Source organism: Dasypus novemcinctus, chromosome 26 (assembly GCF_030445035.2).
Source record: "Dasypus novemcinctus isolate mDasNov1 chromosome 26, mDasNov1.1.hap2, whole genome shotgun sequence".
Taxonomy (NCBI): domain Eukaryota; kingdom Metazoa; phylum Chordata; class Mammalia; order Cingulata; family Dasypodidae; genus Dasypus; species Dasypus novemcinctus.
Genome location: NC_080698.1, coordinates 1,633,224 through 1,659,371, shown reverse-complemented (window position 1 = coordinate 1,659,371; position 26,148 = coordinate 1,633,224). Strand labels below are relative to the sequence as shown.

Below are 26,148 nucleotides of genomic sequence, written 5' to 3'. Positions count from 1 at the left end.
AAGATGCTCAGGGGAGTGGGTGGTGGTTACGCTCCGACTCCAGGAGAACGCTGCTGGCGAGGGCAGAGGCTCCCGTGAACCACGGGGCACGCGTCTCTAGGCCGCACCTTTTCATGGGCTCCCCTATGCGACGACACAGTAACGCAAATGGCAACAGCGAGACCTGTGCAGACCCCCGCACAGCAATACACCAGGAGCTACAGCGCAGCTGGGGGACCCGGGGACACTGATGGTGTTCCCGCTCCTCCACCTTCCCAGCAGCCCCCCACGCCGAGCCCCTTACCTTCCGACTGCCGATAAAATGTTGAATCGCTGCCTGAGATGCTTCCCTCATTCTCCGGGTTTGCCTCAAATAAACTTCCTCCTTGAAGAGAGAGGGAGAGGGAGAGAAGGAATACGGCATCCGAAGTCCTCAGCGAGCGCTGGTGCCCCCGGCACTGCGCCGTAGCCCCCCACCGTCCACTAACAGCCTCGGGGGGTCTCCGGACCGCTGGGCCCCCGAGCAGTGCTGTCCTCTCTCACTGACCCTGGGGTCCCGTGCTGCCACCTCCAACCTTCTCCAACACGTCCCGGAGGCAAGATGGAGTCTAGGTGAGAACAAGCACAGCTCCTGGCCCTGCCAATCCCTCCACCCTGCGGCCTGAGCGAGTCACTTAACTCCTCGAGCCGCAGCTTCCTTACTAGGAAAACGGATATCAACAGAAGTCCCCGGCCACCTGGTGTGACGTGCACGCCCGCGGCTTAGCTCCTGTCCACGGTGTCGGTCCAGACCGCTGCCCTCGGCCAACGGCTTTGTGGCCCCTGCCCCTTCTGTAGAAGGCAGGCCATGACCGAGCGAGGAAGCGCAGTCACTGTTTCTATTTCTTAAGGCCACTGCCTCTTCTGTGGTCTTCTCCAGATTGGACACAACCCCAGTCTGGGCCCCACGTCTTAGAAGAGCAGTTGCTAAGCAAGATCAGCTTTTGGCTCCCACCTAGGCTGAGGGCTTTTACAGTGCTGGCATGTCAGTTCACCCAACGGGGCCCTCGCCACGGGCTCTCACGGCACCCCCAGAGCCCGCGGTGGTGGCTGGGGAGGCTCAGGAGCCTTGTTGAACTGGTGCTGGGTGCAGACACAGTTTGACAGAAGCAAGAAAATAAATATGGATCCATGTTCTTCAGCTCCAAACGGGGGCGAGCGCCACTGAGGCCAAGTCAAAGCAGCCATGGGCCTTCGCCAGGGGCAGGACCCCCGGGACCCCCTGGACGGGCTCCTGGGGGTCCCGGGCGTCTCCTGCAGGTGTTAGACATTCAGCAGGAGGCTGCCTTGATGCTGTCAGGCGATGGCCTGTGGTCTTCCTTGGTGACCGGCCTGACCGCACGCCCGCAATGGCAGCGCCGAGCAGCCTGACGTCCACGCACTCGAGCTCTGTGACCTTGTGCCTCAGTTTCCTCAGCTCTAAAATGAGGCTACAGGATAAGCCATTGCAGCTCCCAGTCTACACATCTAAGTGCCAGCATTTTGCTTTGGAGGCTGTGTCCAGTACTCATCCATCCATCCAGCAGATATTCCCAGGGCACCTTCCAGCTGCCTGGCCCCGGGCGAGGGGAGGGGTTAGGAGCACGTGGGCCCCTGCCCGGGCAAGCCTGTCAATCTAGTGGGGAGAATTCACTAACGCACAATTTACACACGTGAAGTTACAGGTGTGTGGGTGTCCTGATGGGGTGCTCAGTGGGGAAGACTGAGTAACCGGCCCGGGAGAGCACCCAGGGTGAGGAGCGGGCACCTGCAAGAGGGCAGCCGGGCTGCGGAGGGCCACGGGAGCGCGGGTCGGGGGACCTGGGGCACGGGCCACGCAGGCTGTGACGACCACCTCGCATTCGGTCTTGAACCGACAGCCGTGCGAAGCCACTGCAGCTTTCAGGTTTGTGCTTCTAAAGGTGTGCTTGGCTGCTGCGTGGAAAGCAGCCTGGAAGGGGTGCAGGGGTGTCGGCGGGGGGTGCAGGGTGGAGAAGGGCAGGAAGTAAAAGGGAGCCGTGCATGCTGGGGCTTGGCAGGTGGCAGAGAGAGGCGTGTGGTCAGGAAGGGCTGGGAGACGGTACCAACCAGTAGGTAAGAGTGAGGTCACAGGCAGGAAGGAAGGGTGACTCGAGACCCCCTGAAAGCACAGGGATTGGTGCAGAGAACAAGGGGGGGCTACGGTGGGGTAGCCCCTCCACCAAGCAGCACAAAGGGGGCATGTGTGCAGACAGACAGGCTGGGATACGGGGAAGGGGCAGAGCAGGCAGTCCTGGTCTGGGGGTCTCCACGTGCCCGTGAAGGAGGAGGTGGGCTCATCTGTGGAGAGAACGGGAGGGGTGGGGGCATGGGGCGAGGGGAGACCCCAAAGTCTTTGGGCACCTGAGCTGCCAGAGGCATGGCCCCGGCTTTGCACGACCTTAAATCTAGTTGACACCTCTCCCTGTTCTCCTTTCCGTTCTTGGGTGAGCGCTTCAGCGTCAATTAGGACGTGATTTGTTCCAAGGGCAAAAAGTGGTTGAATTGTTCCGGAAAACACTGACGCAGCAGCCCGGCCACGTCACACCACTGATCTCTGTGAGTCAAAGGAACCTCTGATTCCACGCGGCTCAGCATTTTCCAAAGATCACATTTGTCAACCAAATTCCAGCTGACACACTAGATCTTTTTGGGAATCATGTCAAATACAGATAACGACACTAAATGAAAAGCAGGGTTTATTTTTTCCATTTTATTTATCTGATAGTAAGTAAAAGCATATGCTATTTATCCAGTTGCCTGCAGGTGAAGCAAATTAACAAAGGCTACTCTTTTCTTTCCATGCAGCACTCCTACTTAGGGTAAATACTAAAAATGTCACGCAGGGTGGGTCAGATAAGCTCCGTGTGTGAGCACCCACTCCGCCTGCTGTTCTATCGTGCGTAAATGTGGTTCCTTATTTACTTGGCATCTCCACCTCTTAAACCAGCTGGCACAGAGCAGGGGTCCAATCAACGTAAGGCGGAATGATTATATCTTAGATTCATCTGGTGAACGAATGGGCGTCGCTGGAGGCCTACCTGTTGCCCCGTGTGGGCAGCAGGGGACGGGGGCTGGCACCGCACGGCGGGTGAATGGGCAGCACACAGGATTCTGGAAACTAAGTGAATTCCCAAGTGGATGGGGCGTTTTTGCGGCAGACTGCTGGTCCAGCAGGGGAGGCGTTTAGGGTGGAAGGAGTTTGGCCCTGAGGCCATGGTGCAGGGCATTCTAGAACACCAGAGATGCTGCACATCATGTTCAGATGATCGAAACGCCAAAAATAGACTCCCCTAGATGACATCCCAGAGGGAACCATCTTACGCGGAACCCTGATGGATTAATTCCAGGGAGGTCTAGCTGAAGGCCCCAGCCTTGACTGGAGCTTGGAAGAATCCAGGCAGATTCAGCTGTGCTGGGGCCCCTCCAGAGACTCAGGAGTAGCCGCGGGGGCGGAGCACTGTCCTGGGTGCGGGGTCTTTTCCGAGCTCCCCAGGCGACCCTAACGCGCCGGCAGGACTGAGGGTGCCAGGTGACGGTGGAAGCCGACACGCCCCTCAGTCGCCCCGCAGCCAGGCGGCCACGTGGGCACTGAGCCTGCCTCCACACGTGAGGAGCAGCTGGCCTCCTGGGTGACCGGAGGCTAGGTCTCACTGCTGGACGATCACCGTTCTACGCTTCCCAGCACCACCTCAACCTTCTGCCCATTTACACGTCAGTCAAAAGGAAATCTGAGCGTAAATGGAGATTCTGGTCATATTAAAACAACTCATTTTAATACTTCTGTGGAATGTCTTGGTACCCAAAAAGCCTTTAAGGTCCAGCCACGCAGTGCGGAGGCCTTGAGCTGCACTTTGGGGACAGAGGTAAAAAGCTTCACCTCTGGACCACGGTCCAGGCGGTCGGGCGGCTTGGTCGGCCGTGCCTGGATGCCACGTGGTCAGCGCTGCGCTGAGGCACGGGGGAAGAAGCCGTGAACTGCGGGCGGGCGGAGCTGCCGCCACCCCAGCTGGAGTCCTCCTTGGAAAGTGAGCCCCGGGCACCCCAGAGCCGAGGCGGGAGAGACGGGGGTCCGGCTGTGCTCCATTCGCGGGGCCCTCCTGCTGGAAACGAAGCGGCAGAGAACCTGGGGACCTCTAAAGGGACCTGAAGCTGACAGGGGACGCACAGCAGGGAAAGGACGGGGCGGGTGAGTGGGGAACCTCCTGAGATGCCTCTTTTGGTTGAAAAATCCTGCTAATGGCACCAATTTTAAGCTTTCTTTCCTTTTAGCCTCCATTTCCAGAGAAATTCTTTTCAGAAAATCAGCAAGAAGATTAAAACAACACGTGGAAAGCTCTGGCACTGCTGTCCTCGCTATAGACTTCCCGAGTAGCTTGGAAGACTGAGATTCTGGCAACTATCACAAAAGGCATTGATGATTTTCTGTGTTTAATTCTTTCATCCTATTTTCCTCCTTGTCTAATTGGCTGGCATATTTTTAGATAAGCCACAACCAAAGGCTTTATTGAGAATACAACAAAGCAAAATAATGATGGTGAAAAAAAGAGTTCTAAATGAGGTAGATGAGGTTTTTTTCCTTCTTCCCTGCATTAAAAGCTTTTTATCTCTGTCAGCAAAGTGATGAAAACATTTGCCTCTAGACAGAGTAAACGGTCTTTCTGGAGGACACGCTGCTGACGCTCTGATCACCATTTCTTCCTCCTGGCTGGTCGAACAGAACTAAAGAATGCGATTGTCTTAACTGTACAAATGCAGCACAGGCAAAATTCTACCTCTCGCATTACAACAAATTCTGGGCCTGCTAAGAACAGAGTTTTGCAGCAGATCGAAAGGAGTGGAGGGCCTCAACCCCGAGCTTCTCTCTGCCACCAGGTGGAGATGGCTTCCTAGTTGTAGTCATCATGGGATCACAATCAAGAACCTTTGATTTTGGGGGATCTAGAATTAAAATGTCCACCCTCTGCAGAGAAGACTCTGGTACTCCCAGTTCCTAAAATACCAGCTCTAGCCTAGAGGGGAGCCTGGAACACAGAGTCAACCTGCGACTGTCTCTACCCAGGTCCTTCCTTTTCGGCTCCTCACCAGAGCTAGCTTTCTAAGCACACTTCCCTCTCCCGGCAAGTGGGCCTCAGTACCGGGTCTGCAGGCCAGCCTACTACCCCACTGGCCCACCAAAGACCGGGAGCGGCCGGCAGCCCTTACCTGGAAGGTCGAAGCAGGCGCCGCTCTCCAGCCGGTGTTTCCGGCACAAGTTCTGCAGGACCTTGGCGCTGCCGAAGCGCTTGAAGCGGCTCTTCACGTTGCTGTAGAACCACTCCAGGGACTGTGTCCTCAGGAGCCTGCGGGGAGCCGAGCGTTAGAGAGCCAGCCAGCACGTCCCAGAGGGGTGAACACGGCCTGCAAAACCCCGCAACCTTCCACCGTGTGAGTGAGCCCGGCTACCTGCCGGGCGACCCCTGCCCCCCTGCCCCAGCCGCAAAGCACCAGCCTGCGAACGGGCCATCGAGGCCGGCCGGCTCCAGACCCGAGTGGCCAAGCCGAGAGCAGCAGCAGAACCACCCGGCCGAGTCCAGCCCACAGAGCGCGGCCCAGAGCGGCACGCTCACACACGCTGTCCTGGGAAGCCCCAGATTTCGGGGCAGTGCAGAGAAAACGGACTGACACGCCTGTTCAACAGCAAGGCTCGCATCTGGCACTCTCACTACAGCAGGAACTTTTCTAATTTAGCTTGGGAAAATGAAAAGCACAAGCGAGACACGGGGTTGGAAGGCGCAGTTCTCTGGCTGGTCCTCTCTGGGCCTGAGGGGCTGCGAGGAAGCCGCCCCCTCGTCCCGGCCATCACGATCTTCACAAGACGATGTGACACGATTCTTCTTTCTTATGCCTGACGAGCACCTATTTCTAAAGCCCTTCTATTTTAAGAATAGCTTTTATTGCTGTTTTTCTTACTATGAATGCAAAAATAATTACTCATTTTAGACAATTCGGAAAGGCAAAGTGAACACAAAGGCTTGCAATCCCGGAGTAAGCGCACATTTAGCTGCACTCCCTCCCAGACCCAGTGAGACGTGAGAAGAAATCTATAAAAAGGAAGAAATAGGGCGAGAGCCGAATCAGAGCTTTTGGCCAATTTCTAGAAAATTGGGAGTGAGTGAGCACCTAAAGGGAACAGAGAGAAAGAGCTGGGACCCCCAGCTGAGAGTCCAGTTCTGAGGTGTGCAGTCCAGTGGGCGGGATTAGATAAGGCGTGAATATTCATAAGGCTAATTAAAGGTGTGACCGACAGAGACGGAGACTAGAGGTCGAGATTTGGGGTTCCAGGTCCACAGGTGGCATTAAAACCAGAAACCGGTAGATTGGATCATCTCTATTTTATTTTAAAAAAAGAAAAGGAGACAAGAGACCCAGCCGGGGGTCACCGACCGCCCGGTTCACGCCGTGTGGGAGCAGCCTGGCCGCTCCGGGGGGCTCGGCAGCCCCGACTCGCCTTCTTCCCGGCAGCTCTGGCTGCACATCGGTCTTCTAAAGTTGAAGCAAATAGAAAGATCCAAGGATCAGGGAAGAGCTGGAAAATGGAGAGCACTTCTGAGTCATTCTCCCGGGTCGCTGAGAAGCCCCCCGAGCACCACGCCGGGAACACTGGTCCCCGCAGGGCCCTTGCTGCTCTCTTCCTCCGACGTGCGAGATGTAAACGTGAGGGACTGTCGTCAGAGGCCTGGAACCGCAGAGCTCAGCCGAGGCCTCTCCGAGGTCGCTGCCTGGGGGCCAGGCCGGCCCAGTGTCACTGGAGCAGCACCACCCTGCGAGGCAGGAAGTGCCTGCACCACGCCGGCTTGGACCCGCCCCAGGCCAGCCAGCGGCGCGGGGCTTGGGGAGCTGCTGGGCCCCGGGACAGTGCACGGGAGCCGGCCGGGGCGCGGGGTCCAGCCACGCCGCCACACCCTGACCGCGGGACCGGAACCCGCCTCTCCGCAAGTCCCAGGGGCTCCCGGGGCCCTCGGCTCCACAGCGCCCGCCTGGCGGAGCTGGCCCGAGCGTCCAGGCAGCGGCTTTCTTTTTCTTCCCCGTCCTCTTCCTCCTTTCTCTCTTCCTCCTCCTCCTCCTCTTCCTCTTAAATTTTGGCCCTGCTCTGCTGAGGAAGGACAGAGAACACTGCAGCTGACGTGCTGCGCCCATTCCCACTTTCCAAGGAAACAGAGCCGGACGGGGCCACAAGCTCAGCAGAGTCGAGTCAGTGAGAGAGGCCCCCGAGTCCAGGCGCTGTCGTTTAAGAAAATGAAACGCCCCCCGTGGTGTTAACACAAATTCAAATCATCACATGCAGCAGGGTTCACCAAAAACTCATGAGAAGCTAAACTGATGATGACGGCGCTAATTTTAATTTATGGGTGAAAAATTACAGCAGCAATTAAAATTCATGACCGACTCGCGATGACGTAGATGGCGTCTGGCTACAGAGCACCCCTCCTCAAAACTACAGGACGGCCCTGCTGGGTGGTCAGAGAATGAGGAGACGCAGCCCCCGCCACCACTCACGGCAGAGGGCCCTGGCGGCAGGAGGCGATGGTTCCAGGGCTTTCTGGCAGGAGGCTGTACCACAGGCGCGCGGCCATGTCCAGGATGGACTGGCCGGGACCAGAGAGGGACGGCGAGGCACTGGAGAGACCAGCAGCGGGGGACGGGCTCTCCCCAGAGCGGGGGTCGGGGGGGCAGTGGTGCCACCAGCAGCGCCCCTGCAGCCAGGAGCTGGGCGCAGAGGAGCCTTCTGCACCAGGTGGCGAGGGAGATGCCCGTCCCCTGCCCCTGCGCTCAGAGGGGAGCCTCAGGGCCTGCGAGCAGAGGGGTGCGCCACTTGGCAGACGTGGCCTGGAGGGCTGCCCTCTGGGCTCAGGGCACCGGCCGCCCCCTTGCCGCTCATCCAGCAGGTCACGAGTGCAAGAAGAGTGCAGCCCGCAGTCACGGGCTGTGGGCCACGGGGGGCTAGTGGTGTGAGGCCGACGAGGGCCAAAGGAGGCTGGACCGCCCACCGCCCGTGTGTCCTTCTGGGCACCGTTCTTCTCATCTGCAAAACGGGGACACTCATGTTTACCCGCAGAGGCGTCGCTGAGCTAGTGACGAAGCATCGGACACAGAACTCGAACACAGAACCTCAGCAGAAGCAGGATATCCGTTATAGTCCAGCCCTAGCAGAAGGAACCAAGCAAAAGCAAAGCGCCTCTCCCGCTAAAGCGGCCGTCGCATGGCTGCCCCTAAGGGCCAGTGATTAAACGCAGGGTGGACTCGGGGCCCGTGGTGTCCTCACAAAGACGCTGCAGACGCGGCTCCCCCAGCGCAGGGCGGCGGCTTCTCCCCCCGCAGAGGCCCGAGCCCAGCGCCCCCAGCCCCCTGGTGGACGGCAGCTCCCCTAATCCACTGCCCGCCTCTGCCACAGTACCACTCGACAATGTTCTGCTGGTGAGACTCAGCTCTTAGGAATGATTATTTCTAAATAGATCCTTGGATACAGAAGTAAACATCATAATCCAATTTACAAATAATAATAATAATAATAACCTTGTGGCCCTCCCCCCATTTGATCCTATGCCATTTACAGTAACCCAGACTCTTTGTTTCCTCACATGCAAAGAGGGATGATAAGTAAGTCCTCACGTTTGCATAAAAGTTCCCTAACAGCACACCTGGGACGCTTGGCAGGCTAGCCCAGGGCAAGTTTTCAGCACGTATTATTTCTTAATTAATTAACATAAATATTAGTGTTTTATCCAAGCCCTCCTCACTTCTTTTTGGAAGGATGTAATCAGGTAATAAATGCTGAACACTAGAACTTGGCGAGAAGTGGGCTCAGCTCTTCACTTGAACTCCCCGAGCACGCCGGCCTCGGGCTAAGACCGGGTTTGGCGTCCAGAGCTCCTGAGTGTGCACCAGGCCTGCAGCCTCTTCGGGGCCACCGCTGCGCTGCCCTGCTTCCGATTCGGTAGGTCTGGGTGGGGCCCGAGAACTGGCATTTCCCCAGGTTCCCCGGTGCTGAGAGGAAGTCCGAGGGCTGCGCCTGGAGAGGCAGCGCGCTTGAGGACAGATCCGGCACGTCGAGAGGCACCCGTGAGATGTTACTGGCTCAAAGCCACGGGGAAGGCGACAGAGGACACAGAGGTGTTTGGAGAACAGGCCTCAGCCCTTGAGCCCGCGTGGGAGCTGTCAGCTTGGATGCGCCAGCAGAGACTGACCTGCCGGGGAAAGTGGCCCCACGCGGGGACCCCGAGCGTGCCCCCGGGAGCCTGCAGACGCGCTCAGGTGACACACGACCAGTGTTGCACGTGACGCTTCTCGCTATGGGCCGGAACTGCGAGTTGACAAATAACAAGAAGCCACGCCTGTGGCTGCTCCCGGCCGTGCATGGGACCAGAGCCGTTAGAGAAAGGCGGACGGGGAAACTGAGGCTGAAGGAGGTTTAGGACGCCCAAGGGCATTAGGCAGTGGGTGGCAGGGCTGGGATTTGAACCCTGCTCTGCCCAGTCCCAAAGCTTCTGCTTCTCTCCTGGACCGCACGCCCCATGTGTGCGCTGGAAGTGCCCCTGCGCGTCTGCGGCAGGTGAACTAGCCCTTTTAGCCTGGACGCCGCCCTGTGTGGAGGTGACGGCACAGCAGGTGGTCAAGACTTGCTCTGGGTGCCTGTGGTGCGGACGTGCCTGTGGTGTGGACGTGCCTGTGGACGGGGCTGGGGGTTGCCCGACTCGTTAGTGAAGACCGTCGAGGGTGGGCCCAGGGGCCACTGAGGCCCATCAGGGGGGCCGAGGCCCCCGAGGGGCAGGCGCAGGCCCGAAGCCAGGGGCCAGGGGCGGCGTGGGGAGGGCGAGGGCAGGGGACGCGGGCGCTCCCCGCAGCAGCCGGGGTCGGACCAGGATTCCAAAGCCGCGCGAGGACACTGAGTGCCGCCGTCGCCGCCCACAGCGGGGGACCTGACGCAGGCCCGGGCGCCCGCGTGGGTTCCGCAGCCTGGAGGAGGGCTCCGTGCCCGTGGCCTGCCGTGGGCTCCGCCAGCTGAGGCGCAGGTTCCCGCCGGCCCAGCCACGCTGCCCTCCCGGGGAAGGCGGGAAGCTGCTGGAGGGGGCCGAGCTGGGCAGAGCTGCGGAGACCAGGGCCCGGCTGTGGGCGTCCTTGTGCCGGGCTGCGGGGTCTTACGGGGAGACCCCCGCTGCCCGCTCTCACTGGACTCACTCTGGTCCAGCAAGTCCTTCCCCGGCCACAGCCGCCCAGAATGCCGCGCCAGCCTGCACCAAAGCCCGGCTCTTCCGGGCCAGCCTCCCTCTAGCACTGCGGCTTCCCGAGACCCTCCAAACGGGGGAGCAGGGGGGCGGGGGAGGCGGGTGCACCGGCCAGGGCCATTGGCCAGGCTCCGCTGCAGCAGTGGCTCACCCGGCTCCGCTCCCCTCACCTTGAGGTCGTCTCCACCAGCATCGGCGCCAACTGGACGCCACCGGGGGCAGGTCTACGCATTCGCCACGGACCTGGCCGGGACCTCCTCCTTCTGACAGACACGGCCTGAAAAACCCAAAGCTGCTGAAGCTGCAAGAGCACCGAGAGGGCCCTGGGGGCCTGGGGTCCCCGCCCCAGGGAAGGTGGCGAGGCCAGGTCGTGGTGCAGGCCGCGGGCTGCGGGGGGCCTTGGCGGCAAGATCTGAAGAGTCGGGGTGGCCGCCAAGTCCGTGCTACGCTGCCTTCGGGAGGTGGAGTCTACGCTGCCCCTCGAGTCTAGCTCGAGTCGGAACTGCCGTGGCCACTCGCTTGACACCACATTATGGCGGCAACGGCGTCCGGGGCTTCCTGAGGTGGGAAGACTGGTGCTTCCGCCAGGAGTTGGGAGCACTGTCTGCATGCCCTGGGTTTCTGCAAGTGGTGGGGCTGTCCTGAGACACACTGGAGCTGCCACACAGAGCAGCCACGTGGAGAGGGCCATGTAGAGAGCGCCTCACAGACTGGCCATGCGGAGAGGGCCACATGGAGAGAGTCACGTGGAGAGGGCCAAGTGGAGAGAGCCACATAGACTGACCATGTGGAGAGGGCCACGTGAAGGGCTACATAGAGCAGCCACACGGAGGGCTGCGTGGAGAGGGCACGTGGAGAGAGCCACATGGAGAGGGTAATGTGGGGGCTACATGGAGTGGCCACGCAGAGCAGCCACGTGGAGAGGGTCATGTAGAGAGCGCCACACAGACTGGCCACGTGGAGAGGGCCACACAGACCACATGGAGAGGGCCACGTGAAGAGGGCCATGTGAAGGGCTACACAGAGCAGCCACATGGAGGGTTGCATGGAGAGAGCCACATGGAGAGGGTAATGTGGGGGGCTATGTGGAGTGGCCACGCAGAGCGGCCATGTGGGGAGGCCATGCGGAAGGCTGCGTGGAGAGGTCACATGAGGAGCCCTGAGCCTACAGGAGAGAGAGAAAGACTTGGTGGCTCAGGCTGCTTCCATCCCTAGCCACTGAGTCTTCTAAAATTAGGCCCGATTTTCAATTCAGGAAATCTCCCATGTTTGACAATGTCTTGATTATGATCTTATATAATTTTTAAAAAAAAATTAATTTATTGGAGTATATCACTCACACATAAGCACACATAAACAATAAGTGTATAGTAATCGTTGTGAACTTACAAAACAAACATACAACATCATACAGGACTCTCATAGCTTATCCTATCACCAACACATTGCATTGTTTTAAGACCTTTTAAACTAATGATTAAAGAGCATTGTCAAAATATTACTACTGACCAAAGTATTTTCCCCCAACCCCCCCTATTATCTTTTTATCATTTATATATGAACATACATAAACAAGTGTACAGTAAAAGTTGTGAACTTATGATGCAAACAAGCATAACATCATACAGGGGTCCCCTACATCAACCTTCCACCAACAACTTGCATTGTTGTGAGACATTTGTTACAAATTATGAAAGAACACCATCAAAATCTTACTACCAATTATGGTCCTTATCTTATATTTGGTGTATTTTCCCCCCAACCTACCTTATTATTATTTTATAAATATATTTTTTTATGACAAATTGTATACTTATAAAGCAATCATGCACATGTGTAGAATTCCCAAACAACACCCCTCTATCAACACACCACACTGTGGTGGAACATTTGCCACAGATAAGACAATATCATCTGATTGTTACCACGTCCATAGTGTACATTTGACTCACATTTTCCATACTGCCCCATTATTGAAACAGTACAGCTTTGGCATAGATGTGAGAATACTATATTATTACTGCTAACCACAGTCCATAGGTTACTCCAGGTGTATTTTTCCCATGCTTCTCCACATTCCCAACACCCTGCAGTAGTGATGTACACTTGCTCTAGCTCACAAAGGACACTCTTGCATCTGTACCATCAACCACAATTCTCACCCATCTCTTGGTTTACTGTGCTATTCAGTTCCTAGATTATTCAGCAGCATTCTGTCATTTGGCATTTACATACCTAGATTACATTTCAGTCACATACCCATTTATAAACAAGCTGTTACTCACTATTTGTTACCATCCACTCTATACATTTCCACACTTTTACAGTAAAGCTAATTAAAACTTCTACATACATTAAACATCAGTAGTCTACTCAGTCCTCCTCTTATCTCCTTTAAGAATCCACCACCTACCAAGAGGGCTTGAAGATATTTTCCTATAATTTCTTCTACAAGTTTTATGGTTCTTGCTTTTAGTTTTAAGGTTTTTGTCCATTTTGCGATAATTTTTGGATAAGGTGTGAGATAGGGGTCCTCTTTCCTTCTTTCAGCTATGGATATCCAGTTCTTCCAGTACATTTTGTTGAGTGGGCTGTTCTACCCGAGCTGTGTGGGTTTGACAAGCTAGTCAAAAATCACTTGATCATACATGTGAGGGTCCGTTTCTGAGCCATCAATTTGGTATCATTGGTCTATTGTGTCTGTCTTTATGCCAGTACCATGCTGTTTTTACCACTATAGGATGGTAGTGTGATGTAAAGTCCAGAGATGAGGGTTAGCTTTTCCTTTATATGATGTTTCTGGCTATTCAGGACCCCTTACCTTTCCAAATAAATTTGATAATCATGTTTTCAATTTTTAAAAAATATTGGTGGAATTTTTATCAGGATTGCATTGAATCTGTACATTAATTTGAGTAGAATTGACATCTTAATGAAATTTAGTCTTCCAATCCATGAGAATGGAATGTTCTTCCAGTTATTTAGGCCTTTCTTGATTTCTTTTAACATTTGAGTTGCAGTTTTCTGAATACAGGTGCTTTACATTGTTGGTTAAGTTTATTCCTGACAAATGCTCTTATTTGTCTTATTTTCACCACTCTTTTGACACTTTTAGTTACTTTTATTGATATAGTCTTCATTTCTAGACTCTCTTCCAGGCCTTTCTCTCCTGTCTTTTCTTTTCAGTCTCTAGCACACCCTTTAGTATTTCCTGAAAATCTGGTCTCTTGCTTAGAAATTCTCTCAAATTCTGTTTATCTGTGAATATTCTAATCTTGCCTTCATTTTTGAAAGACAATCTTGCTGGATATAAGATTCTTGGCTGGAAGTTTTTCTCCAGTAGTATCTCAAATATATCAGACCACTGTCTTCTTGTCTTCATGGTTTCTGGTGAGAAATCAGCACTTAATCTTATTGGCTATCTTTTATACGTTATGCATTGCTTTTTTCTTGCTGCTCTCAGAATTATCTCTTTGTCTTTGGCCTTTGACATTCTGATGAGTATGTGTCTCAGAGTTGGTCTATTTGGATTTTTTCAGATGGGAGTACATTGTGTTTCTTGGACATGGATATCTATGTCCTTCAATAGGGTTGGGAAATTTTCTACCATTATTTCTTCAAATATTCCTTCTTCCCCTTTTCCCTTCTCTTCTCCTTCTGGGACACCCATGACACGTATGTTTGCATGCCTTTTGCTGTCATTTAGTTCCCTGAGAACTTGCTACATTTTTTCCATTCTTTTCTTCATCTGTTCTTTAGTATGTTCACTTTCAGAGGTCATTTCTTCAAGCTCAGCAATCCTTTCTTCCACCTCCTCAAATCTGCTATTATATGATTCCAATGTTTTGTGTTTTTTCCCCAATGTATTTTTAAAATTTCATTTATTGCACCTTTCATTCCCATAAGATCTGCTCTTTTTCTATGTATGCTTTCAAATCTTCTTTGTGCTCATCCAATGTCTTCTTAGTATCTTTAATCTCTTCAGTCATCTCATTGAATTATTAAGGAGATTTGTTTGAACATCTATGATTAGTTGTCTCAATTCCTTTATGTCCTCTGGAGGCTTATCTTGTTCCTTTAACTGGGCCGTATCTTCCTCTTTCTCGGTGTGGATTACAATTTTTTTTGTTGGTGTCTTGGCACCTGGCTTACTAGAATATTTATTCTGGGTGCAGTTTTTCTTTTTAGTTTCATTCTTCCTGCTCTTCTTCCCTTGCTGGTTGTGCAGTAGGAGCCAAGCCATGGGATTGGTGCTATAAGCTGTGGAGGCTCAAGCTGCCCTCATTGCCCCAGGGACCAGTGAAGCTTCTTCCAATTTTTCTTTTGCCAGGGGTAGGGACAGAGTCACAGCTGTGCAGAATAATCCGAGTTGTGCAGTTCTACATTGTCATTGCCCAGAGAGAATGATGAAGCTTCATTTCTACCCAGGCAGGGACGGAGCAGCAGGTGTGGGCAGCAATCCAAGCAGTGCAGGTCCAAGATGACCACAGTTGCCCCAGTAGGCTTCTGATGGTTCAGTCTGTGCCAGCCAAAGGTTCCTGCAGTTACCTGAAAAGGCCCATGCAGGGCTCCCCAGCCTCCTCCCTGCCAGAGGTGGGGCTGAAGCCTAGGCTGGGGCTGCAGGACCATCTGTGAAAGAAACCAGTTCCTACTGTCACTGTGATTTTCGGTCAGCCCTGCTTCCCCTCATGCTGGGGGTGGTGTCAAAATGGTGGCCACCGGCCTCTTTCCAACTTAGAGCCACACCCCAGCTGTTCCCAGGGTTATACCTTAGCCAGCCGAGTCTACACATCAGTAGCTGAAATCAGTAGCCAACTGTCTCCTCCTCCCTTGTTTCTGGGAAATGGCGTTTTCAATTCCAGCCACAAAATAGCTCCTGGGGTGGCTCGTGCCACCACAGTAGGATAATCACTGGCTTCTGTGGCTTGGCCAGTAATTTCCCAGAGAGGCTGGCGCAGGTCCCCACAGCTTCCTCCCTGCTGGAGGTGGTACTGGGGCCTAGGCTAGAGCTGCAATCCGACCTGGATGGAAAGAAGCCGGTCCCCACCAGTACTGGGATTTCAGTCCACCCCGTTTCCCCTAGAGCCAGGTGTGGAGTTAAGATGGCGGCTCCCGGCCTCTCTCTGACTTGGACAGGCTCAAACTTTAGCTGTTCTCAGGATTATACTTTAGCCTGCTGAATTTACTCATCAGTAGCTGAAGTTGGTGACCAACCGTCTCCTCGTCCCGTTTCTGGGAGGTGGAGTTTCAATTCCAGCTGCGAAACAGCCCCCGAGGCGGCTTGTGCCTCCCGTGAGGATGGGAACCAGCCTCCATGGCATGGAGCCTCTACTTATGAGTCTTCTCTTCAGATGGGCAGTCTCCTTCCACTCCTTCAAGGATGTTGCAGGATGCTCTTCTGGTCTCCTGGAGCCCCCACGCAGGTGCTTCAGCAGCTCCAGAGAGCTCTGGGTGTTTGCTAACTGCCCTGTAGCAGGAGCCGACTCTAGGAGCACCCTACTCCACCATCTTGCCGTTGTCCAATCTTATATAATTTTTAATTAACTTTAGCTCACTGAATCTTCTTTTACAGGATGCCACAGTGCCTGGAACTGTTTAAAAAACTTCTCAAGTTCATTTCCAAATTTGGATAAGATTGCAGTAAGCAAAATTACATGAATCTGTTTCAGAAGATCCAGACATGATACTAATTTTTATTATGAATAATTGTTATTGCATGTTTCTTAACACTAACTATGTCAAATGAAAGTTTTACAGGAGTTAAATAGAATGTTTAAGAGCCAAATCAGCAACTGGTTTTTGTAAATCAGGTGTATTCATAGAAAATAAGCTTTCTCAGGTTAAAAATTCAAAATCTGAAGACCTTTGATTTAATTTTTCATATCTCCATTTCACACTTTCTCCATAATATTTGATACTCTCATCAAGTGCATACATATACAATTTCTTTTTCATTTATTTTCAAGTTCAGGAAATATAGCCATCTCTTCCAAATGCTTTTCATTTATTCCATAGCCTTTCTAAATTACTTTCTCTGATTTGTTGTGACATACAACACTCACTTGAAAATGAGATAAGTAGATTTTGACTGTATATTATTTGAATATATTTGAAATAAGAAATTGTCTTGTATAATATTTAAACATAAAATAACATGAATTTTAATGCACCCACCTTTCAATTTCTCAATATTTTTTTCAACTACTTCAGTATTCTTGAAAAAACTATTAAAAATAAATTAAGGGGCGCGGAGGTGGCTCCAGCGCTTGAGTGCGCCCCTCCCACCTTGGAGGTCCCAGGTTTGGTTTCTGGGTTCTTCATCAGGAAACAAGGAAGACGAACAGACACAGCAAGTGCAAACGAGTGGGTGGGGAGAAATAAATAAATAAAATGAACCTTAAAAAAAATACATTAAGGCAGAGCAGGGGCAGCTCAGAGGCTGAGCACCTGCTTCGCATGTACAAGGTCCTGGGTCAGTCCCCGGTCCCTCCTAAAAGCACACCTGAAGGCACCTGGTGTGTGGGGCACACGTCTTCCTTGCTCAGGTCCGCTGTGGCTCAGCATGGCCCTGGTAGGCTCTGTCTTCATTTATAGGATTGTATTTTGTTCATTATGGATTTTTAAAATGAATTTTTCTTTTCTTTTTTTAATCCCCCCCTCCTCCCACTTCCCCGAGATGGCTCCCTGGTCTGTTGTCTGCTCATCTTCTTTAGAAGTTACCGGAAACCAAACCCGGGACCTCCCGTGTGGGAGGCGGGCGCCCAATCGCCTGAGCCACATCTGCTCCCTAAAATCAATTTTGATTTTTAAACCTACTAAGTTGAAACATTATCTCTCTTGATTTCTCAGCTTTGGCACCCACCTCACCCTGCTCTCGCCCTGATGGCGCCATGTTGGCACCTTTGGCTCCGGGGGCGCGTGGCGCAGTACAGGCACCGACTGGGCTGGTGGAAAGGGCGGTGGTACTCTGCGCAGCAGTGGACCCCAAGAGCAGAGCTGGTGCCCCAAGAGCGTCGCGGTGGCGCTCGAGGTACAGCGGGGCTAACGGAGGTGGCAGTCCGTGGTCCTGCTGAGCATGGGGGCAGAAAAGGGGGAAGAAATCCACGGCTGCTGTGGGTCGCTGTCGAGGCTCATGCCTGAGCCTGGTGAAGGCCTCAGAGACCCCCAGGGCTCCCCGGGGTGGGGCGGGAACAGAGCCTGCAGGGGCTGGCCCTGCACTCGAGGTCAGGCCTGGACCCGGGACACAGGCCGAGGAGGGGCCGCGCAGCAGGCCGCGGGGTGCTGAGGATCTCCGTCCTCGTGGGACTTTCCCTCCTAGGTGTGGCCTGGTGGCCCAGCAGCCTGTCCTCTCTGCACCAGGTGTCACTAGGTGGCCCAGCAGCCTGTCCTCTCTGCACCAGGTGTCACCCGGCTGTCGCCCAGGTGGTCCAGCAGCCTGTCTTCTCTGCACCAGGTGTCTCCAGGTGGCCCAGCAGCCCGTCCTCTCTGCACCAGCTGTCGTCCAGGTGACCCAGCAGCCCATCCTCTCTGCACCAGGTGTCACCCAGGTGTCCTAGCAGCCCGTCCTCTCTGTACCCAGGTGTCACCAGGTGGCCCAGCAGCCTCTCTTCTCTGCACCAGGTATCACCAGGTGGCCCAGCAGCCCGTCTTTTCTGCACCAGGTATCATCAGGAGCCCAGCAGCCTATTCTTTCTGTACCAGGTGTCACCCGGTGGCCCAGCAGCCCATCCTCTCTGTACCAGCTGTTGCCCAGGTGGTCAGCAGCCTGTCCTCCCTGCATCCAGGTGTCACCCAGGTGTTCTGGCAGCCCGTCCTCTCTGCACCATGTGTCAGCAGGTGGCCCAGCAGCCCGTCCTCTCTGTAGCAGGTGTCACCTGGTGGTCCTGCCTGCACCCACGCTGGCCTCTGCGGTCCCTCTCTGTCCCTCAAGGTCCCCTCTCCAGGTGGGGCCCGGGCACGGACCTGGATGTCGCCCCATCCGCTGGTCTTCCCAGCTCTCGGCTCACCCTCACTCTTGACTCGCTGCTCTGTGTCGGGTCTGGTTCAGCGGGTTTGGCCCCGTCCTGCTGGGCGGTGGTCGAGGCTGGGTGCAGGGTGACCGGCTTCTCTTAGCATCAGCGCCTGCAGGGAGGGCTGGGGACCGTCTGAACACGGCTCCTCCTTTGCCTCTACTGTGGGAAGCCAAGCGGGCCTTACTGCTTTGCGATTTGGAATCCACTGGGCGTGAGCAGGAGCGCCAGCTGTGTTCCTCTGGAGAGCTGCTGGCCGCTCAGCCGTGGAAGAGGGCCTGGCCAGCCAAGGCGGCCAGGAGCCAGGCCCCAGGAGGGAGACCTCGCCCTCTCTGTGCTGAGGACACCAGGACACCAAGGGCAAACCCTCGGCACACAGGCGTCTCCCCCGCACGTCACTCACTGGGCGCGGCCTGGGGGGCGCGGCCTGGGGAACACCCGTCTTCATTCTGAGACTCGCCCTCCTCAGCCTCAGGCTAGAAATGATAACAGCTCACTCTGCCGAGTTCCCAGGGCAGCAGGGGGGCTGCACCTGACACTGCCTCACACGCTGACGTGCCGGTTTCACGCGGATACCATCTTGACGCTCGTATTAGGAAAAAGTACACGATTCCCGTGGTGTTAGGTTCGTCTACTTGACTAAAGGAAACATGCTTCACAGGGAGGACTCGCCTCTCTTTAAACTCAGGTCCCGGCTGGCAGTTTGGACAAGGAGAAAATGAGGTGGTATTAGCTCATTCTGGACTTCAGCTATAATATACACACAATTTATTACTTTGAAAATTAAAAGGCCAGGACTTTGGTGCATTCAGCAAAGATACCATAAAAACTCCACTCTTAGTTCACAGTAAAATACCAAGTTGGAGTTGTTGGGAGGGCGTTATAACTAATTAACAATTTCTGCCTCTTCCTGAATACCTGCCCAGAGCCTGCCCTTGAGCCAGGCCCTTGGAGTCCCCAAGACAAGACAAAGGCTGAGCAGAGCTGGTCAGCAGTGGAACCAGTGTGTTTGTTGGTGCTTTCATTGTGTGCTAATTTTTTAAAATAATAAAATAATTCAATAGATGGTTCATAAGATTGAAAATTTAAATTCTCCCACCCATTGCGTTCATTGGCTGCCCAGTTCCCCTGCCTGGAGGCAGACAATGCTGTCAGTTTCTCGTCCATTTATACTCACAGGAGAAACTACAAAACGCTCCAGCCCCCTTTCCCTGCCCCGGCGGCAGCTGCTCCACGCTGCTTGCTGTCCCGAGCTCCTTCCACGCCAGAAAATCCTGCTCCGGGTTGCAGAAGCGGCTCCTTTACGGCCACCTGCGCCCCACGGCCTCTTGCTATCCCTTCGGGGATGCTATCCCTTCGGGGATGCGGGTAACAACCCGGCGCCTTCTTTCCAGGGCGTGAACCCGTCTTCACGATGGATTCCTGGGAGGCCGCAGGGCAAGGGCCGGCGCCTGCAGCCGGGCCCGCACAGCCAGCTTGCCCTCCGCGGCTCGTCCCCGTCTGCAGTGGGGACAAGGCGTGGGCCAGTGTCCTGCGACTCTGCCGAACAGGGCGGTGGCAAGGTCTCAGCTTTGCCAGGCCAGTGGGGGGCACGGGGGTGCCGCTCCAGGTGTAATTTGCATTTAGCGGATTATGATGGAGACCAAAGTGGTTTCATTTGTTTAAGAGAAAAGTGTTTCCTTTTCTTAAAGCTCTGTGTACTTTCTTTTTTCCTTTGCCTATTAGCTTTTGTGACACAGACTACAATTCCCCTAATTTCCATTTGTCTTTTGACTTGGTTGATGGTGGTTTTTGCCTAGGCAACACAAGAGCCGGGGAGACTGCGGAGGTGTGCTTCACCTTCCTCAGCACACAGTTTTAAGGGTTTTAGCTATGCGCGTGTTGATTTGTGTCTAAGAACTTGTGATGTCTGAAAGCGTGTTCTATTCTGTTTTCCAGCCGTGTGAGCCGCTTTGCAGTCTGTCCAAACCCACTTTACACCAGGCTCAAAGCGGCACCTCCCACCCGAGTCAAAGATGCGGCAGGCAGGCTTGTGCCTCTTATTCTGGACCAGACAAAACGAGCCAAAGACTGCTGCATTTAGAGGAAAGAGAGTATTAGAATCAACGAGCCTTTGCCATGCTCTACTCCGAGGGAGAGGGGGGAAACGATGGGTGTCTTTATGCAATTTTGGGGAGATTCCATAGAGTAGGTGGGTGGATTCCACCTTGTTTTAAGTTTTATGTTGGCAAATGGTTACTATTTTTTTTTCTTTAAATTTTATGGGCTTTCTATGTTTCTTAGGGTGTCTGCTTCCACTCTAAGATTAGAGAAGTAAATTTTCCCATATATTTTTCTAATACTTTCATGTTTTTACTTTTTAACATTTCAATACTTTAATCATCCAGAATCTTTTTTTCTTTTAGATTTATTTTATTTATTTCTCTTCCCATACTCCCCATTGTCTGCTCTCTCTGTCCATTCTGTGTGTGCTCTTCTGCGTCTGCTTGCGTTATCCAGCGGCACTGGGAAACTGTCTCTCTTCTGTTGCGTCACCTTGCTGCGCCAGCTGTGTGTGTGCACGGTCCCACTCCTGGGTGGGCTGTGCTCTTTTCACGCGGGGCGTTTCTCCTTGTGGGGGCACACTCCTTGCGCGTGGGGGACCCCTGTGTGGGGACGCCTGAGTGGCACGGCACTCCTTGCATGCGGCAGCAGCACTACACGTGGGTCAGCTCACAAGGGTCAGGTGGCCCTGGGGACTGAACCCTGGACCCTCCATATGGTGATGGACGCTCTATCAGTTGAGCCCCGTCTGCCTCCCTGGAATCTATCTTGATGTAAATTGGGATTTAATCTTTTTCCCCAAATGGGCACTCACTTGTCTCAGCATTATTTATTAAATAAGCACCCACGCGGCTCTGAAATGCCACTTCATTCGGGTCTGGTTTTGGACTCTTTTCCACTGTTCTGAAGGTTCATTCATGACGAGAACCATACTGTTTTAATGACTGTGGCTTTACGACAGAGTCCACATCTAGCAGGGCTGCTCATACTTGATTTCAGAGAAAAAGGTCTGCTCTCAGGCTGCACAACAAACAAAAAAGTGGACGCATGCTTCCACGGCAGGCGTCAGTAGCTCTCTGCAGCCCTTATGGTGGGGGTGATGTGGGCGTGTCAGTTACCTGCCCCACCTTGCTCCCCCTCCCCAAACTGAGTTAATAACAGCAGCATGATGCGTTGATAAAGCACATAGAAGAGGATAAACATATCGGCTGCCCTGGTACAGGTGGGAGGTTGAACCAATTGTTAACAGGCAGATGCTTGGAGAACAAAAAATCAAACTCCAATTACATGTTGTTGACAAGAGACAGGTAAGCAAATTACCATAGGGAGAAAATGAAGGACTAGGCCAGAGAGGGACAGCAGATGAAATCAAAGCAGATGAAATCAAGTTCAAGAAAAGCCCATTAAATTTGATGGCTATTTTTCCACTGATTAAAAAAATACCCATAATGAAGATATAATATGCTGAATAAAAATGCTGACATATTTTTAAAAACCTGTAAGGAGAACAAAGAGTTTTAAAAAACCACAGTGAGAGACTTCACAAGCTCTTTCTCGCTCTCTGATGGATTACAGACAAATGTGAGAAGTGGACAGGAGGTGGACACATCAGCTTGGCTGGACACACACATTCACACAGACACACATGTAAAGGTATGTAAAAAATTCAGTAGCTTTGAAACAGAAAGGGCACATTTTTTCCAAAGGCACAAGGTTCATAAAAACGAATCATATCCCAGAATAAAATCAAACCTCAGTAGATCTTGCAAAGTAATCACTGTTCAGGCAAAACCTGCTGACTGTACTGCAACAAAAGTAGGCATGGCGACAAACATACAAAGGTGAAAATTGAAACCACTTGCAAATTAGAGCTCCACATCCCCCTGCACCTCAAGTCCTCTTTCATTATTTTATTTTTTATTTACTTTTTTATTAGGAAAATTGTGAGTTTACAAAACAATCATGCATACCATATAGGATTCCCATGCATCACCTCCAAATCCTCCTAAATAATTCTCTCGTCCAGGCAGCAGTCAGCCCTCTAATTGTGCTGCTGAGTTTCCAGCTCTTTTGTGCTCTTCTCACAGGCACCCACGGAAACAGATGGGCCGAGGGAAAGGCCCCGGCCGAGTGCCGAGTGCTGAGTGCCGAGTGCCGAGTGCCGAGTGCTGAGTGCTGAGTGCAGAGTCTGGGCTCGCCCCCGCCCCCGCAACTGGCTGGGGTGGGGAAGAGTTTGAGCAAAATTGGTTCTTGGAATGTTTCATAAAATTCCCCTGTGAAGCCATCTGGTCAGGGGCTTTTCTTTGTTGGATGGCTTTTGAGTACTGATTTAAAATCTCTTTACCAGTTTACTGAGATCTTCTAGTTCTTCTTGAGTCCGTTTAGGAGTTCCTGTGTTTCTAAGAATTTGTCCTTTTCATCTAGGTTGTCTAATTTGTTGACACACAGTTGTTCATAGTATCCTCTTATAATCAATTTTATTTCTGTGGGGTTGGTAGTAATGCCAGCTCTTCTACTTCTGATTTTAGTTATTTGCATCCTCTCTCTTTTTTGATTTGTCAGTCTAGCTAAAGTTTTGTTGATTTTTTATGTTTTCAAAGAAACAACTTCTGGTTCTTTGATTCTCCCTATGTTTTTCAATTCTCAATTTCATTTATATCTGCTCTGATTCTTATTTTCTTCCTTCTGCTCACTTTGGGTCTAGTTTGATCTTCTTTTTATAGATCCTAGAGTTGTGAAGTTAGGTCTTTGATTTGAGATCTTTCTTCTTTTTTTAATGGAAGTATATAGGAGTTTAAATTTCCCTTTCAGCATTTGCCTTGGCATCTCATAAGTTATGGCATGTGTGTATTTGTTTTCATTTTCCTCAAGATAACTCCTAATTTTCCTTGGGGTTTCTTCTTTGACCCATGGGTTATTTACAAGTGTTCTGCTTAATTTTCTCATAGTTGTGAATATTTCAGTTCCTTCATTGTTATTGGTTTCCAGCTTCACTCCATCATGGCCAGAAAGTTATATTGTATGATTTCAGAATTTTCAAATTTGTTAACATTTGTTTTATGACCTAACATATGACCTATCCTAAACAATGATCCATTTCCACTGAAGAGTGTATTTTCTGATAATGATGAGTAAAGTGTTCTGTGTGTGTCTGCTAGGTCTAGTTGATTTATATTATCATCCAAGTATTCGATCTCCTCATTGTCTAGATGTTCTATCCATTACTGAAGTGGTGCACTGAAGTTTCCTACTGTTCATGTAGAGCCGTCTACTTCTCCCTTCAATTCTGTAAATAGCTGCTTATATGTTTTAGGGCTCTACTGATAAATGCATTGTTATGTCTTCTTGTTGAAGACAAAACAATTTATCATTATACAGGTTTTTTACTTAAAGCCCATTTTATTCAGATGTGAACATAACTACCCTAGTTCTCCTTTGGTTTCTATTTGCATAGAATAGCTTTTCCCGTTCCTTCTCTTTTAAACTCTATTTGTGTGTTTGAAGTTAAGTCTCTTCTAAATAGCACTTGTTGGGTAATGCATTTTAAAAATCCATTCTGCAAATCATTGCCTTTTGACTAGAGAGTTTAAACCATTTACATTTAAAATAATTTCTAATAATGCAGGACTTTCTTCTGACATTTTGCTATTTGCTATTTGCAAGTCTTATACCTTTTCTGACCTTCAATTCTTCCATTAATGCCTACCTTCATATTTATTTGATTTTTGTAGTGTACCATTTTCAGTCCCTTCTCATTTCTTTTTGTATATATTTTTCAGATATTTTCTTTGCAGTTACCATGGGGTTTAAATTTAAAATCCTAAATATGTAACTATCATTTTTTATGTGATACCTAGTTATCTTCAATAGCACATACATACAATGTTTGTTCCTATACTCCTCCATTCCACTTTTTTGGGTACTTATAACAAATTATATATTTGTACATTGTACATGCAAAGTCATCGATTTATCATTACTCTTCAATGCACTTCCATTTTAGAACCTGTAAGAAGAAGCAAAGTTACATTCCAAAACATACACTACAATAGTATTGGCATTTATAATTATACAAATGGTTCCTTTTACCAGAGGTCTTTGTTTCTTTACGCCACTTTGACCCACAGTCCAGTGGCCTTTCCTTTCAGTCTGAGGAACTCCCTTTAGCACTGCCTGGAGAGCAGGTCTAGTGGTGAGGCACTCCTCATTCTGTTTATCTTGGAATGTCTTATTCTCTCTCTCAGATATGAAATTATTGGTTGGCAATTGTTTTCTCTCAGTGCTTTAAGTATTTCAACCTAATCAGATTATGTGTCCAAGGAGACAGGTAATCTAATTGGGACTCCCTCGCATAGAGCACATTGCTTTTCTCTTGCAGCTTTCAGAACTCTCTCCTTGGTGTTTGCGTTTGACAATCTGATCACGTGTTGTGACTGGGCATATTCCTCTTCATTGCATTCTTCTTGGGCTCTCAGATGTGCATATTCATGCCTTTTGCTGAGTTTGGGAAGTTTTAGGTCACTATCTGAGTATTCCTTCTTCTTTCCCTTCTCCCTCTGGACCTCCAGGAGCGTGTGTACTGGTTGCTTGATGCGTCCTGCTCGTCTCTTAGGCTCAGTCCCTTTGTCCTTCTGCTCCTCAGTCTGAATCATTTCACCTGTCTTGTCTTTGAGCTCACTGACCTCTCTTCTGCTCCCTCCGCCCTGCTGTTGAGACCCTCTAGGGCACTTTCCTTTCAGTTACTGTGTTCTTCAACCCCAGGGTTTGATTCTGATACAGCATCTCAAAGAGACGCCCACAGTGCTCACTCAGCGTTTTCCTCAGATGCTGCAGTTCTTTCTCCACGTTTCCTCTCTCTTCTCAGCACATGAAGAATCCTTTCTTAAAGCCTTTGTCCAGCGCGGGCCCTGTCAAGGGCCAGGTGAGCGCATAAGCCAGGAGGAAAACAGGGAGAGATGAGAGGAAAGGAGAGGCGCTGTGGATGCTGGGAGCTACGTCTGCGCAGGCGCCTGGGCAGCTCTCCAGGACGCACCCCACGGAGGCAGTACCTCCACCCAGCCCGGCGCCAGGAGCCCAAATACAAGGCTTCTTTTCTGCTCTTTTTTTTTTTTAAAGCACCTTTACAATGCTCTATTATTGTTGAGGATGGAAATCCAGATGAAGAGAAGGGAAAACAAGGAAGAAGAAAGTAAGGAAGGAAGCAATGTAGGTGGCCCCCGCCCCCCTGGCTGGCTCCCTCCCTGGCCGCCCACCGCCCAGCCCACCTTTGCCTGACCTCCCACTGGCCTTCAAGAGAAGCTGAAGCCGCACCTGGAACCAGGTCTGGAAGGGATCTAAGCGCAGCTCGCGCCCTCGTGTGCCGCTTTCCCTGCCTGGAGTCACGCGGCAATCTGACCACTCCTGCCCAGCCCATGCGCCCCAAGGTCACTTCAGAACCCCTGAGCCTGGAGGCCAGTGCCTGGTGCCAGTGGCCAGGCGTGAGCCGGGCGTTGAATGGGTGACTCGACCCCTTCAGCTGCCTCACCAGCCCGCAGGAGGGGTTGTTTCCTAATCTTGGCAAAACCCCCAACGGCTATCAAACGTGCAGCGCCGTCACTGGGCTCCTCGCTTGGAGTGAGCCAGTATTATTCTGGACTATGTTGAGTGCAGACACTTTGACTTATTTGATTTTTATCTTATTAAGTGTTTTTATTACAACAGAGTTGTGGGCCCAGTTCCCTTATTTGCAAAAGAAATGCAGTTGATTTCCTGAGAGTCAAGATTAAGAAGTCGTCCATCGTACGTGTATCGTCTCCCTTTATGAATCGATGGCCACG

General features: G+C 51.7%; 1 protein-coding gene across 4 annotated transcripts in view; it reads right to left on the bottom strand.

Moving 5' to 3' along the window:
* MYRIP (myosin VIIA and Rab interacting protein) overlaps positions 1 to 26,148 on the bottom strand; it is a 266,848-nt gene that overhangs the window by 59,101 nt on the left and 181,599 nt on the right. For all 4 annotated transcript variants that reach the window (XM_058288187.2, XM_071211987.1, XM_071211986.1 and 1 more), the window contains 2 exons: positions 5,221 to 5,357; positions 284 to 364 (listed from right to left, as the gene is read on the bottom strand). In XM_058288187.2, coding sequence (XP_058144170.1) covers positions 284 to 364; positions 5,221 to 5,357 — 218 coding nt within the window. The remainder of the gene's footprint in view (positions 1 to 283; positions 365 to 5,220; positions 5,358 to 26,148) is intronic.